The sequence below is a fragment of the Epinephelus fuscoguttatus genome, linkage group LG15 (genome assembly GCF_011397635.1).
Source record: "Epinephelus fuscoguttatus linkage group LG15, E.fuscoguttatus.final_Chr_v1".
NCBI lineage: Eukaryota > Metazoa > Chordata > Actinopteri > Perciformes > Serranidae > Epinephelus > Epinephelus fuscoguttatus.
The window spans coordinates 6,506,178-6,522,043 of record NC_064766.1 but is presented as its reverse complement, the minus strand read 5'-3'; the positions used below and the strand labels follow the sequence as shown (position 1 = coordinate 6,522,043).

The 15,866-nt window shown below is 41.1% G+C and overlaps 1 protein-coding gene across 2 annotated transcripts; it reads right to left on the bottom strand.

The window, feature by feature from the left end:
• Positions 1–3,846: 3,846 nt before the first annotated feature.
• lhx8a (LIM homeobox 8a) lies at positions 3,847–14,762 on the bottom strand. Of its 2 annotated transcripts, none has more exons than XM_049597698.1 (8): positions 14,560–14,762; positions 12,545–12,703; positions 11,710–11,831; positions 8,608–8,828; positions 8,012–8,115; positions 6,909–7,004; positions 5,632–5,812; positions 3,847–4,772 (listed from the first exon to the last, which is right to left on the bottom strand). In XM_049597698.1, exons 1-8 carry the CDS (start codon positions 14,584–14,586, stop codon positions 4,696–4,698), a joined length of 987 nt encoding a protein of 328 aa, XP_049453655.1. In that variant the 5' UTR covers positions 14,587–14,762; the 3' UTR covers positions 3,847–4,695. The 2 variants fall into 2 exon arrangements, with proteins under 2 accessions (XP_049453655.1, XP_049453654.1); XM_049597697.1 differs by lacking the exon at positions 14,560–14,762 and adding an exon at positions 13,096–13,403.
• Positions 14,763–15,866: the final 1,104 nt, after the last annotated feature.

Here is a 15,866-nt window from a genome sequence, read left to right as displayed (position 1 = left end):
AAGTGGACGGCGATAAAGCTGCGAGAACGAGGCGGCCGCAGTTTGTAGAGCCAGGCGCTGCAGTTTATAGGCTCGTTCGAGATGAACTGCGCCTCGCCTGAAAGTAGACGAGAGCAGGCGGCCGCAGCGGGGGGCGGTGACAAAAAGCTGCGGTGAAGTCGGACAGTTTCCCGACAGTTTCCAGCAGCCTTCAGTCCGTGCAGGAAGTCACAGACACACTTACATCCTGTCTGGAATGATGTCAATTCGTTAAAAAAGTAATCAGACCCATATATCAGTTTGTTTTCACCATCAGTCACACAACATGTTTTCTGTTCACAGAATAAACCTTCAGGTCAGACAAATACAATCTTAATCTCTACAATTCAACAAAAATGAGTAGTTTATCTAAAACCTCATCTTGTTGAGTCGACATCTGAACCAATCAGCTGTTAGATCAGGTGAGAGCCAGGCAGTGCAGTCGGTGGAGAGCAACTGCAGCGCCTGGCTCTAAAAACTGCGGCCGCCTGCTTTCGCGGTTTTATCACCGTCCACTTTTGTAATACGTCAGAGCAAGTCGGGATGAGGTGGTGTTTCCACTTCCCTCTCCCAGCTCAGGTGTGCTTATATAAAAAAAAAAGAGAGAGAGAGAGAGAAAAAAAGAATAAAAGAGTGAAGAAGGGTGGTAACCCGTGTGGTGACGGGTGCATGTCCACCCCCTCTCCCAACTTGGTCTGGTGTTTTCTATTGTGTTGACGTCTCCGTTCCTGGCACTGTCACACTTTTCGGGGATTCTTGCTGGCTTTTTCTCCACCCGGTTACGGATGGAGCATGCCTGTGGCAACTGCATGGCCTCCCTTGAACCCGAGGATGACCATGACCACTGTGTGTCCTGCCTTGGTGTGGAACACCTGAGGGAGGCCCTCACTGAGGAGGCACGCATGAATTGTAACATCATGCCTGAGTTGGTGAGGTTGAGACTGGCTCAACTAGATCCCCTGGCCTGTTTCCCTTCATTCCAGTCTGAGGGGGTGGATTTCTGTGGGACCACTGTGCAGGAGAAGTCTGCCACACGGGGAGGTGATGTGCTCCTGCGAAAAAGAGGAAGGCAGCAGGGACGGACCAGCTCTCCTCCAAGGTTGACCACTTGGCTGCTGATATGGAGCAAATGAAGGCGCTCCATCTGAGTCACCAGCCTGCTGGTGGGGTGGTGCCTCCTGCTGTCTCGTCTGCCCAGGAGTCACCGCTGCCATTGGACGAATCTCTCTCCATCGCAGCTTCGTTGAGTCAGTTCCATGACTCACAGTCCAGCCCCTCTTACAGCAGAGGGCTCCTCTCATTCTTCAGCCCCGAGCTCTCGGCGGGCATCTGATGACTCCTTCATGGGAGCGATCATCCAGGCAGCCCTGGCACGTCTGCAGCTTGACGCCCCAAGTCAAGTGCAGGCTCCATGCGCTTTCCATAGGCGCAACCCTCCCTCAGTGAAGGTTACGGTGCCACATTCTCCGGATCTTTTAAAGGAGCTGCATTCCTGTTGGAGTGACACTTCAGCCCTCACCAGGCCGGGGTCGGATGAGCGAGCTTTGGCTTCCATGAAAAAATGTTGAGTTAGTTGGCCTTCTCCACATGCCAGCGGTGGAACCTGCAATCGCGGCCTTGATTGTGGCTCCGGATGAAGCAATGAAAGCAGATCCTAAGTGTCCTTCTGCTCAGTGTAGGGTCACGGATGACTACATCTACAAGGCCTATAACATGGCAGCACGGGTCGGCCGCCTTGGGAACGCTCTTTCCCGTTTCCTCCTTGCCCTCTCATCCTCCCTGCAAGATGCGCAGGTGGACGATTCCGTCCGCGACATCTGTGACGTGTCATTGCAGGAGTTTGCCTACCAGACGAGGTAGCTGGGCCGACTGATGTCGACACTAGTCCACACTCGCTGTCGTGTGGCTGGCGCAGTCACCTCTGACAGATCAACCCGTAAGATCCAGCGGAACCTGGGGAGCTCTTTGGCTCTGCTGCTCTGGAAGCATTGGATCACACCACTGAGGCCGACGAGACCAGGCGATGGCTCGCGGGTCTCCACAAAAGAGCACCTGCTTCCAGCAGGTGGGGGCTTTTCCATTTGTCCCTCGGGGTCCTACACAACCACCTTCCCAGGGTGGCCAACGTCCTTTGCGGGATGCAAAGAAGCCAGCAGGTGACTTTCGTTCTGCACTGCGCTGCTCACCACGTAAGCCCCAGGACTCCAAGCTTGATCACCGCACATCTGGCTCCTCCAGGGGCTGGGGGCAGTGGTGCTAGGGCCACAGGGCCGGTAGTTGGCTGCTTTTCCCAGCAGCAGCTCGGTCACTGGGCTGCCTGCTCATCAGACGCTTGGATAGTTGCCACCTTGATCCGGGGTTACAAATTGCAGTTTCGACGCCAGCCCCCAACCTTCGGCTGGGTCAAGATGGCAATCATCTGACTCGGCCAAGGCTCTAGCCTTAGCCCAGGAGCTGTCCGTCCTCCTGGACAAGGGCGCCATCATACCGGTGGACCCCCTTCTTCAGCCCGGGGCCAGTGGCAACAAAAGGCCAGCAGAATTGTAAACAGATTATTGGTAACGGAAGTTCTATCATTATATGATATGAGAGGGGCATCCTTAAAAGGCTCAGTCATTCACAAGTAAGGATGGCGCGAGGTTCACCACTTTGTGAAAAACTGCATGGGCAAACAGTACAACAGTTTAAGAACAAAGTTTCTCAAAGCACAATTGCAAGAAATTTAGCGATTTCGCCATCTACAATCCATAACGTCAAGAGATTCAGAGAATCAGGAGAAATCTCTGCACATAACATTAAGTTTCAATGTATCCGCTACATAATAACGTACAAATTTACATACACTGCAAAACATTCCATCAGCAAATACAAAGGGACAAATTTAGAATATTAACATTATCAAGTCTGTACAGTCACTCATTACACACACATACACACAAACTCAATTAACTAATTACGGATGGTCTCACATGCTTATTAAAAAAGTTCTGTATTGAAAATCAAGCTTCTGTCTGAAGAATTATCAACAATATGTAGTTTTTTGCAGCACAGTGGTGTGGTGGTGTCGCCTCACAGCAAGAGGGTTCCCGGTTCGATCCCGGGCGTGGGAGCCCTTCTGTGCGGAGTTTGCATGTTCTCCCCGTGTCAGCGTGGGTTCTCTCCGGGCACTCCGGCTTCCTCCCACAGTCCAAAGACATGCACATTGGGGATTAGGTTAATTGATAAGTCTAAATTGTCCATAGGTGTGAATGTGAGCGTGAATGGTTGTCTGTCTCTATGTGTCTGCAATAGTCTGGCGACCTGTCCAGGGTGTACCCTGCCTCTCGCCCGATGTCATCTGGGATAGGCTCCAGCCCCCCCCGTGACCCTCAAGAGGATGAAGTGATTAGAAGATGGATGGATGGATGGATGTAGTTTTATGCAGCATAATGGCTCATAGGCTAGCATTATAACTGATGCACTATTTAGCAATTTGAATGTTGGAGCTTGTGACATTAGTTAATTTTAACAGCTTTAGATGCTGCTGGGAGGTTTCAGCTGTAAAAATGCATCATTATTTATTAACTGATCATGCATTTATCTGCAAAATAACCACAACTATCTAATAAATGGAATAAAGTTCATTATTTCTCCCTGAAGGGTAGTGGTGTATGAAAAGCAGAAAATAGAAATATTCAAGCTAAGTAAAAGTACTGCAAAATTGGACATACTTAGACATACATAGCAGATTTAGTTACATTCCATCATGTCATCTGTGAAAAAAATTAATTCCAGGAAAGAAAGAACACTTTAACAAGAAATAAACAAAGCATTTTTTTATTGCAGCCATGGACTTTATTTTCCAGTATCTCCATCATCTAATGTGACAGTTTATCTATCCCCATGTGCAGTTCATACATGGCTTCTATCTCACATTCCCAATCTAAGGAAACATTTACACACTGTATTGCTATTTGTCTGTACTTAACACATGCTCTACTAAAAAGCATCTTAAGAAATGTTGTTTATTCAAAATTAGACATGAATGTTTTGAGAGGAACAGACTTGGGCACTGCATGTGGAGAACAAGGTGTTTCCACACATTTCTGTCAATAAAGAAGGAAGGACAGGAGAGTCTGCATGATCTCCAGTGGGTTTCTTTTGCAGTATAAACCAAGCCTGAATTTTATAAAGTAGTCTTTACAGAGGAGAAACCTCTCAATTGTCTCTCTCCCTGTTGTGAGTGCCCAACTAACAATTTTACAGTCCTCAAACATTAAATAAACATCTAACTGAAAATCAATTCTATACTCATTTTCCAACAAAGTGCCTTATCTCATCATGTTCTCCAAATAAATTAAATACAAAGAAATTCACAACATATACATATTAACAAAATCTTCATCTGACATATACCCATATTAAACTTGTCATTTTGTCACCTGTGAATCTCTGTGTGATTGGATGAAATTAATTCAGTGACTTAACAGGTTGAGTTTTAAAGTTTCTGCTCAAACATCAGGCAGTGGAAATTGAACTTGTTGTTTAATTTAATTGCTGGGGGGCAATTGGACAGTTTATGAATTAAAGTTATCCAATCCCCACATAACTTTTATTTTATTATTGAGAGTAAGGATTTGCTATTAATCTTCCCATCAGCCAATCTCTGTCTTCAGTTTTAGAGAGGCGGGCTGTAGTTCAGGCATGGCTGACTGGCAGTTGTGTAAGCGAATGGGATATGATTGGCTGAAGCAAAAGTGGGTCTGGACTTTGAACTGGGGAAGTAAAAGAAAAAAAAAAGAAAAGATTATGGATGAATCAAAGGACTATTAATTAAATTCAACAAAGTATAATTACTTCAAAAATAACTACATGGCCTTCTTGGAAAAAGAAAAACAGCCATACAGACGATTGACATTTTATGTTTCTGCAAACCACAGATACATCACTTCTGTACATTATCATGTAGTGGATATGTTGAAACTTTGGTTCTATGTTTCAGCAACACTGGTTAACATGTGGTTATGTTCAGGCACGAATACCACTTGGTTATAAGTAGAAAAAGTTTGTGTTTTGACTCTAAGGTCCAGGCATCTAGCGGTGTAGTTGCAGAACTGCAATTTCTCTTGTGTGCCAAGCGTGTAGGAGAGCTACAGTGGCAGATGGGAAAAAGGAAAGGCTTTACCAAGAGCCAGCGTTTGCTTTGACGTTTTCAGGTCACTGTGGAACCAACATGGCCAACCATGTATGAGGACACACTTCATGCTGTTGATATGAACAGCTCATTCTAACGTAACAAAAACACCGATACTTTAAACACACTGGTTCTTTAAACTACTCTGTTCTGGGGGCACAATCCCTGCAAACAGCAATGACTCACTAAAACACATCCACTTTTGTTGTTGGTCTCGAACAGTGGTGTGCAGTTTGGCAGGTGTGTCATCTACCAACCCTCTTCACCTCCAGATGGAGCACAAAGGTAATGTATCTGTGGTTTCCAGAAATGCATAATGCCAGCATTTTCTTCTGGTAAGTGGGCTGTGTTAGCACTGAGCTAGCAGTGTCTTGGCATTTGGAGATGAGGTGTATTTAAAAATCTTGGTCACTATAGTGATAAGAGTACATGTTTCTCACCATCCATATAAGTCAGTGTAGTGAGGAGGGGTGCATCTGGAGAAATGTAGGTTGTGTATTGCAGATCCTCCATCAGAGGTGGTGTCAGCTGACCAGGAGCAAATGATGTCATCAGGGTTGAGGAAGCAGAATTTGGGCTAATGTATTTCTTTTGACGAGCTCGACAGTTCTGAAACCAAACCTGAATGCAGAGGGAATTGGAATGATAATTGGTCAAAGTGATATTCTCATTTTCAGGCACTACAGTGGTTCTTGTTGGTTTAACATACTTCCACTCTCCCTTTCAGTCAGAGAAATATCAAACTAAGCATTTGTGCATGAGGCGTTGTTGATTATCCTCTGTCAGCATTTTAAATTTATATTGCAAAATATTAGATGACACGCTTACCCTTTTGATTTACCATGGGTAGATTAAGCATCACCTTCTAAGTTGTCAAAGTTATCCAACAATATAGTGCAAAGAAAGAGGCCCCGGTGGTTTTAATCTGGAGTATAAACCAAGCCTGAATTTTCTAAAGTAGTCTTTAGAGAAGAGTTTGATTAATTGTCATTCTTGTGAGTGCCCAACTTACAATGTTACATTCTTCAAACCCATCCTTAAGGGATGGTGCACCCAAAAATGAAAATTCACCCATTATCTACTCACCCTTATGCTGATGGAGGATCAGGTGAAGTTTTAGAGTCCTTACAACACTTGCGGAGATCCAAGGGGAGAGGGGGTAGCAACACAGCTCCACCTAATAGAGGCTTATGGCACCCCAGATTCAAACGTCCAAAAACACATAATTGAAACCTCAATGTAGCCTGCAGCTCTAACTGCCTCTCTGTACACCGTGCACACGTGAACGTGGTGTACAGAGAGGCAGTTAGAGCTACAGGCTACAATGAGGCTAAAAGTTCAAATAACGTTTTTCCAAACAACTTTTTATGTCAGGGCTTCAGGGCACTTGGATCACTATGGACGAGCAGTATGGAGATATTTTGTGGTTTCAATTATGTGTTTTTGGACATTTGAATCTGGGGCGCCGTAAGCCTCTATTAGGTGGAGTTTTGTTGCTACCCCCTCTCTCCTGGGATCTCCGCAAGTGTTGTGAGGACTCCAGAACTTCACCTGAGCCTCCATCGGCATATGGGTGAGTAGATAATGGGTGAATTTTCATTTTTGGGTGCACTATCCCTTTAGTTCAACATCCAACTGAGAATATACTCATGTTTTACTTGTCATTTTAACTGTCAAAAAACATTCAACAAAAAGAAGGCAGTAACAGTTACTTTACCTGAATAACCCTGCGGCTGAGACCAGTCCTCTCTGCCAGTTTCTGGAGAGTCTGGGCATCAGGGTTGTTATCTTTAGCAAATTGAGTTTGCATTACCTATACGTGTAGAGATGACAGGACATGGACATTCAACATGGTTGAAATAAAGTTAGTATATAACACTTTAGAAGAGATGACTGCACTGAGAGTGCTTAGTCTGTGTTCAAATACAAAGCATTAATTGTCACCGCCTTTAGAGGGCAGAAAACATCAAACAAGGTTACCTGATATTACTGGCTCATACATTTGTTCTGCTACATTTTCCTATTTACACAATCAGCAGACACAGAGTCATATTTCTGAACACCCAACAAGTCTTGAGTCAAACATTCACTCTTGTTGTAGACTCAAACCCCAAACCCTTACCTGGGTCTGTAGCTTGCAAAACTGAGATGTAGTCATATATTCTTTTATACTAGTCATAGTGTCAGTTGCAATGGGTCAATCTGGTGCTGGCAGCAGTAAATGTGTGGTTTTAGTGGTACTGAGTGACTTAGAAATAACTATTTCGGGATTAGTGCATGACATAAAAATCCTTGGTTGCTGCTGTTATTTATTATTATTCTACAATGTTTCTGTAGTTTAATATATAGTTTCTATAGGGCTAGCTAGTGAGAGAAGACACTTTTTTGCTTCCTATGAGTTTTTTTTTAGGTTTTCAGGATCACAAGCATCTTTCTGAGAGGATTAGCAAACATTTAAGTAGCAGGATAACACATTAAAGTTGGGCCTGCTCAGCAGATTGACAAACAGAGAGTTGAGCAGAATTAAACTGAGGGAAAAAAAGTATGTGCCCAGTTGGCAAAAGAGAAATAGCACATTATGTCAAATCAGAAAATTGTTTATTTTTCTGGTTCTGTACCTGCCTAAAGAAGTTGTTGCCCCACCATTTTTTTCCACTTAAACACCACTTCACAGTATAATATGATAATACAATTACTTCAGTAGGAACTGCAGGTGGAATTGGAAGTGAATTACATTGACAGATTACATTGGCAGTCAGAAAGAAAACTGTCGACGTAACCACAGCCACACAGACCAACACAGAGACTGGTTGGCAGTACCTGTAACTGGTCTACAGTGAAGCTGGTCCTGGCCCTCTTAGCAGGTCTGGACATGGTGCCGGACTCATCTTTCTCTGCCACCTCTTCCTCTACTTTTGGTTGCTCTTTAAGACAAAATACAGAACATGTTACAAGGGTTGTTTGACATTTTAAAATAAAGGACGTCCTCTTGTGGGCATCCTTGGTAACAAGGTCCATAAATTATTCAGATTAATTGGAGCACTGTTTCTGGACCTCGCTGCACCTCCATTGTTCTGGAGCGACAGCAGGGACCAGAGGCAGGTATCTCAAAACCTTTTCCTAAAGACCTGTGATATCTTCATAAAACACCAAATACAGTATTGTATTTATACCGTTACAGTTGTTCTTCAGTGAGGTATACTTAATTATTAGCTACAAAGAGGAGCACATTCTCTATGACTGACTGGCTATACTCATGCCTTCTTCTACATGGCTTAACACCACAACCTTCTTCTAAGTGGGGCTTGTAACAATCACTACAACAAAACTGAAACTACCTGCATGGAGGGTTAAATGGAAAAGTGACCCCTGTTAACCACCCATGTTTACATTCATTAATCTCATCCATTACTCACCATTTTCCCTAGCACGCTTGATATTCTCCATCATAATGTCATAGTGTGGCCGGCAGAAGACCCTGTTCTCTAGTAGTCCACATTCCTCCCCAGTGGACAGCTGGCGCTTACAAGAGGTGCAGGAGAAACAGGCCAGGTGGAAGGTGCTGCCTCGTGCCCGGCGCACCCAGTCACTGGAATGGATGTTACGGCCACAGCGAGCACAGCGGGTCCCATACCTCCTGAAGAAAGACAGGAAACAGGAAGTGAGATGAATTGCAAGTAAGTGATTGATCAGTAAAAGTTAAGTTTGGAGCGATCAGTCTTTAAAAAGATGTTCTGATGAAGTCACACCCTTTTTTTCCCCTGGACTTGACACGTCTACTTACTTTTGCCACTAATTTCACTGACCTCCAGTGCCGCTGTATAATCCAATAAAACATCTTACCTCTTCTGTGTCAATTATATTAACAGAGATTCGGGAGTTCTTCTGCCTACATGCATGAATATGTGTTGCATGTGAAGGTATCAACACTCAGCCTAGACAAGCCCAGACTAGTATGAGGAGTGAGTGTGTGCCCCCAACATTGTTAAATTCATTAGAATGTGTCTCAAAGAATAGGTGGTAGTTGATGGGTGACAGATAGCTGTACTGCCCTGCAGGCAAAAGACCTTAGCTCACAGTGGAGAGCTAAGAAAAATGACTTTAAAGTTGTTTTGGTATCCAGCTAAATGAATTGTAGGCACACTATTGGAAAGGTGGCAATTCTTTGTTTTATGAAATTAATCTATATAAAAATATTGAGCTCAAACTTGACCATTGACTCTTATATGGAAGTCAGTGTAGGCAAATGCATTTATTTTCCATTTGATCTCTCATTTTGTTGTTGATTACAATAAACATTATACTATATGATAATAATTATGACCCAGATAGAATCTGGTGATACCCTTAACTATCCACTTATTGTAATATGAATAAGAATAACCAGTCAATGTAGATGTTTTTTAAACTACTTTTCTTTGTCTTTTTCACATCTTTAGGACCAAACTGGGTAAACTAATATTTTTATTGAGTTATGACAAAACCTTACAACGTAATTTTTCTATTGCTAAAAATTGAAAGTTGCAATACCAAAAATCCTAATTGTATGCATGGGTAAAAGCATGTTCAGGGCAATGAAACAAAGCCAGTTATGGAAGTTATGGAACTTTGCCTTGGTTTTTCATCTATTTTCCACAAAAACAAACAAAGACGAGGATATTCGGGATATTTGTCCACATGATAAAACAGGTCTTTACAAAACAAAGTTCAAGTCTTTTGCCTTTGCAAGTTAACCAAGTACATGAGACCAAGACGTTCAAAGTTTTTAACAATAGACTAAACTAAGCAGGGGCAATTCAAGCAATAAAACTCAATACTCTCTCATCTGGATTATTGCCCAGCAGTTTGGTCAAGTGTGACAATAGATAAAAGAAATAAATTACAAATGGTACAGAACAGCATGCCTTGCTCGCTGTTGCGAATACAGATCAAATGTAGTTGCAATGCATAATAATCTGGCTTGGTTTCATGTCAAGATGTGCATGTCAGTTACAAAAGTTCAGTTTGATTGATTTATTTATTTATTTATTTATTTATTTATTTATTTATTTATTTATTTATTTATTTATTAAAAAAAGCTTTTAGTTCAGAAAGACATGACTACAGTACAAGACATGCAACAAAAGGAAACTTTACATTACCAACAATAAGAATAAACTCAATGAAATGTATATTAATGTACAGAGGTTTGTGGGACTGGAATTCACTCCCTCGACATACAGGAAAACAATAAAGTTAGATTTAAAATTCTATTGAAGCAGCATCCTTGACAAAGACTTAGATAATCTATAAAACAGACAAAAGTATAGTTGTCAAAGCCTGATTAATCAATATCAAAAGGTAAGCTTGACTGTGTCACATGTGTCTCAGGATGTGAAGGTCTGTCTCCGTTAGTGGTGCAGGGACATTTAATTAGTGATGATTTCTGTTAGTGTGCTCATCATATTTGTATTTTTTTTCCAAAGGACACTACAAGAAAAGGTGACCTGTATAATATGATTCATACACTGAGTGAACTTAATGCATGGTAAAAATATTATTTTTCCTGGTAACTATTCCTTTCAACACACATGTAATTTTTTATGGAAACATACAAATGTGAATGTATAGTATAATGTAAATACTTGGTCTAATATTACAATAATGGCGCACCGTAAGGTATTCAGAGCAAGATTTAGGCACAAACTGGCCAAATGAAATCATGAAGTATATACCTTAATTACTGTATTACCAGGAGCTGTCTTGTTTGTCTGTGCCAATGTTTAAGTCTAGTCCTGTTATTTTAGGTGTTATAGGCTATGCGAGATGTTTTTGTGCACTGTTAGAATGGATGAATAGCTGCTGCAATGTAGTAGCTAATGGGGATCCTCATAAACTAAACTAAACCCTAATAAAACAAAGATTAAAATAGTGTGCAAATTGCAAGGAACTTAGCGGTGTCTATCACATTTAGAAAAATGTGCAGAGCATGCTTGATTCAACATTCAAGTGTTCACAGCTTCTTTGTTACATTTTCCTCTTTGACTTGAGGCAAAAAAAAAAAAAAACTGAGACTAGACTGAAAGATGTTATTTCCTTTTTGGGTTCCAACATCGCATGTTTTCACTGAATTCCCATGCAAGTCCAGACATTCAGTTTTCCAGATGGGATAAGTTCGCAAAACATTTAAATTTTGCAAGCATCCTTAAATGATGCTTGAATTCTGTCATTCAGTGATCTTGCACCTCAAACAGAAAGCGCATGCAGTAGGACACAATCCTCCTGTTCCCTTATTAACAGAACAGGTGTATACTAAATATGATCTTTTTTTCCTTCTTGTTTTGTCCATGGAGTTTCTCACATGGACCATGTGGCACATTAATTCTTCTTGATTACATAGTCAGGTATTATGTTTAGTCAAGGAAGTTACACAAATAAGATTACTAAAGAATACTATTTTGAAACAAGAAACCCACCAAACTTCTGTTTTCCTTATATTTGTGTTCATAAAAGAAGGTCACTGCAAAGTTGTGGCTTACCTAAAGTAGTCGAGTTTGCAGAAAACTTGTTTATCCTTGATGTAGCAGCTCACATGTCGCCCCAGTGATGTGTTACATACACTGCATGAGAGGCAGCGAACGTGCCAGCACAAGTTGTTCACCTGAAATGGGGAAAAAGATCAAATTTGCTTAAAATGCCATTTCACACATCCCTTACTTGTATTATTAATACTATCTTTATAAGTGAAGGCAATAGAGGTTGCTGAAATTCTTGACAATACATTAATTTACTGAATTGACCACAATTTTAGATTATCTTAGTGGTTATTTACCACAATGTTCTTATAAACTATTTAGGCTACATATGCCATTATGCTATCAAGAATTAAATTATGAGTATACCATAATCCAACAACCAAAAATAATTTGACTGCAGGCTTTGTGAGCTCTGATTCATTAGTGCCCAGTTTAAAATTCAGATAGCCTGTGTCCTAAATTACCTACATACTGTAGCCTTTTTGTAAATTTTACAAAATAATTGTAAACTATGTATAATAATCTAACAAGGCTTTTTTTTAATTCAAAAAAAAGGTTTGCCTTATCAGGACCCATATCTTATAATTAACCGTCATTCATTTAAGGAGAAGAAAAAAATTTAAGTACAGCTGAAAAGTTACACTTGGCAGAAATAATTGTATGAAAATAAAACAAATATAAATAACCTAAAACATTTGACTGAAATAGCCTAACCTCAAGCCACGGAAAACTATGTGGAAACATTATGGCTCGTTTCTGGTCCAACTTGTTGTGAAACCTACGTCTACATTTGCAGTGTTATCAGTGACATCTTGATATGATACAGTGTCAGTCTGACCTTGAGCAGGTATCTGTCCACTATCTCCAGGCCGCAGGAGGTGCACAGGGTTTTCCCCTGCAGGGAGGCCACAGTGGGGACAGAAGCGGAGGAGGACGAGGACAGGGAGGACGGAGAGTAGGAGTCCTCCTCGAAAATATCATCAGGCCCAGAGGAACCCTGTCAGAAACAGCTGACAATGTAACAACAGCGTGTACAAACATTTCAGAGTAAAGAACTCTCGTTACCATAAAATACCTTTCACAAAATACGTGACAGCGCATGACGTAGCTTGTCAGCAAAGGTAAAGCCATGGTCCGAATTTTGAAATGTCTGAAAACTAAAACAGTCTTCGGCTCGCATAACACAGTAGGCTAGCCTGTATTATAGACGTTGTCTATAACAGTAAAAAGCTAAATGTTGCCTTTTATTATTTGTTTAGCGGCACTTTGAAGTGCGCACACAGTCACGCGAGCTTCATTTCATCTTTTTACACTCTGAATTCTACACAACGTCTGTAAGCTGGGAAAAGTGAGAAAAGAGTTCTTGGGTTTGATATTTAAAACACCTACTGTGTCGACATAAATATTTCCTTGTAGCTGAGTGAAAACAGCCTCCGAAGGTCTCCTTTCTCCCTCCGCCATGGTGTCAGCGGGTCCACGGTGATGCGCAACACACACTGACAACCAGGTAGGCTAATGTCCCCTTCATATTTCCATGACAACCACAGTCATTAATAAAGGTCATCCTAATAGGAAATATTAGCTCAAACATTTTGTAGGCATTTTTTGCCTTTATTTTATATGTGCTGTCATATATCGGAATAGGCCCAGGGCGGTAGTGGTCCACATAGTCATTAACAAAGTGAACTTTTACATGTGTAAACTTAGCAAATCCTACTTGGGGACAGCAGAGACCGGCCTCGCTCACAGCTGAACGTCATTCTGACTGATTGTCTTCAGCCGCGCACGTGCACACGATAACGAGCCATCAGCCGGCCGCATCAGAGTTTCACCCCGTTCAGATTCACTTAAATACACCTCTTTAACCAAATGAGCTTCACCTGTGCTTTTTCTGCTGTGACGAGTCAAAATGACTGCGTGAAAAGGGGCTATCATGGCATACTCATACTGGCAATATATTGCGGTATTTTTGTGAAGACATGCAGGACAAATACGAATAATAACCAAGAAGCGCGCATTTAAATACAAATGGCTCACATGCTGACACCATTCACAGTATATGCAGGGCGAAAGAGACTTAATGATGGCTCAACCATTTTTATTGCAATGTTCAGTTTTGTTGGGTTTATAATGACTATAGGCCTATAAATACAGAAGCATCCTTTAAACTGACTTATCATTAAGAGAGGACGGGTCATAAAGCTTAAACCAAATAATCATTAAAATAATACCTCCTGGAAGCACTGGCTCTGTAGGCTATCTCTAATATAGCTTTTGTTTTGGCCTCTAAAATATGACCTAAATAAATGTCACATTGTGCTTGCAAAATAACCTACAATATTAATATTATATTTGGCTACTATAACTTCGACATGGTTATGTCACTACATAGTTTAACGTCTTAGGTTGTAGGCCTGCCTATCATTATTATTATTATTATTTTTTTTTTTTTTTTTTTGGTTATAAAGTTAACAGTAGCCTAATGTGCGAGTTTAAATGCAAGTTTAAACAGTTCTTTATTAGCATAAAATAATGGACTAATAAAGGCCTCTGCTTTGTGATATGATGCACCAAAATAAATTAAAAAAAAAATATGCTCCTGTAAAAGTTGGTGTTTTAATTTGCGAGTTGGATGTAAACTAAAATAACCATAGCGTTGTAAATTTAATTGTACAATACTGTGACATGGGGAACAATCTGGGTTTTTATTTGTAAAATTAAGTAAAGCACAGGCTATTTCCCTTTTTAGTGTGGATTTTGTGTGCTAAGAGCAATAGCCTATAAATTAATAAAACCCACATATTAATTATAGTTTTGTGAAGAATTATTTGTCTGCAATATGTTGTTACTCACCACGCTGTTGGAGACACAGTTAAACATTTTCACGGCGCATTTGCGGGCTCCTCCGCTACATCCCCGTTCAGCCAGATGTTGGTAGCCTATTCCACAGCAGCACACCGGAGGCTGGTGTTTGACCGCGGTATTATTCCGCTGTAGTGCCGCTGTCAGCCCACTCGCTTCAGCCTTGCGTCTTGCTCCTCTGAAGACTTTGTTCACTCACCATTTGTGAGAGCCAAAACTTTTTTTCTTGTCATTTTAAGCAGCCCAGCGCACCTCCCACTCTGCTGACCCGGACCCGCCCGCTGCAGCATCACTGAGGAGTTAGGGTTTTTAATGTCAGGATCAGAGGAGCATTTTTCTTTTGGTCTTTTGTCATTTCTTTTGTTTTTATTTATTTATTTCTGTTTCTATGGGAAACTTGCTGACTCGAGCTGATGGTTTAAAGGGGTAGAAAAAAAACGTTTCATTGCTATTAAAGTGAAAACTTCAATTCAGACTTCAGATGCTTTAACGATCAGTCAGCAAATATAAAGAAACAGGATTTCTATTTATCTTATTTTATTCTTCACTTCCCAGTAAGACTGCAGTGCTTTAAGAAAATCAAATCTTTACAAAAAGTCACCCTTCAAAGATCTTTTCCTGTGAGAGGCATTTAGATTGACTTATCATGGTCTGACATTATCAGGATTTCTCATCTTTTCCTTTCTTGCCATCGGGGACATTATGACAACACAGCACAGGACTGAATTGTGTTTATTTAGACATCCACACCGTCTGACCAGCAGCACTCTCAGGACAGCTCACTAACACAGCAAACTTGTTGCCTTAATTCCTCGATTCTGTTCAGAGTAAATTAGTGCAATGTGACATTCCTTCTTTTGACTTGTAACACTGAAGTAACAATATGTTTCTTCATAACTACAAATAAGTATATTCTAGTATAATATATTGTGTAATTTCCATAACCCCCTGATTTAGACTTTTGGAACTAATTTTCATATCTATTATTTCATCAATTTCAGCTTTAAGTAACTGTTGTATAATCTAGCAGCCAGAGGGGGTCTGTTAGTGCCAACTGGTCTCCCCCCTTTAGAACAAAGTGCTCTTGAGTCTACAGGCTACCTCCTCCTCCATGTCAGACTTTAAGTGAAGGTGATGGCTAACCAAAGAGTGGGGTCAAAAAGGCATGAATGAAAACATTCTCAGAGGGCACTTTGTGAATGAGGCAAGAGACTGGGTCAAGAATCCCTCTGGGTCTTATCTGTGCATATACGTCTGCAACCCAATACCTCAGTCCTCAGGTCTTTGGGATAGAATTT

What these genes read in the sequence shown, in the direction of transcription:
- lhx8a (XM_049597697.1), bottom strand. Translation starts at nt 13,167, where the DNA reads ATGGCGGAGGGAGAAAGGAGACCTTCGGAGGCTGTTTTCACTCAGCTA. An exon ending in TGCAAACTCGACTACTTTAG is followed by an intron (nt 8,829 to 11,709) that starts GTAAGCCACAAC and finishes GTCTTTCTTCAG; the next exon opens with GAGGTATGGGACCCGCTGTG. An exon ending in TACACTGACTTATATGGATG is followed by an intron (nt 4,773 to 5,631) that starts GTGAGAAACATG and finishes TTACTTCCCCAG; the next exon opens with TTCAAAGTCCAGACCCACTT.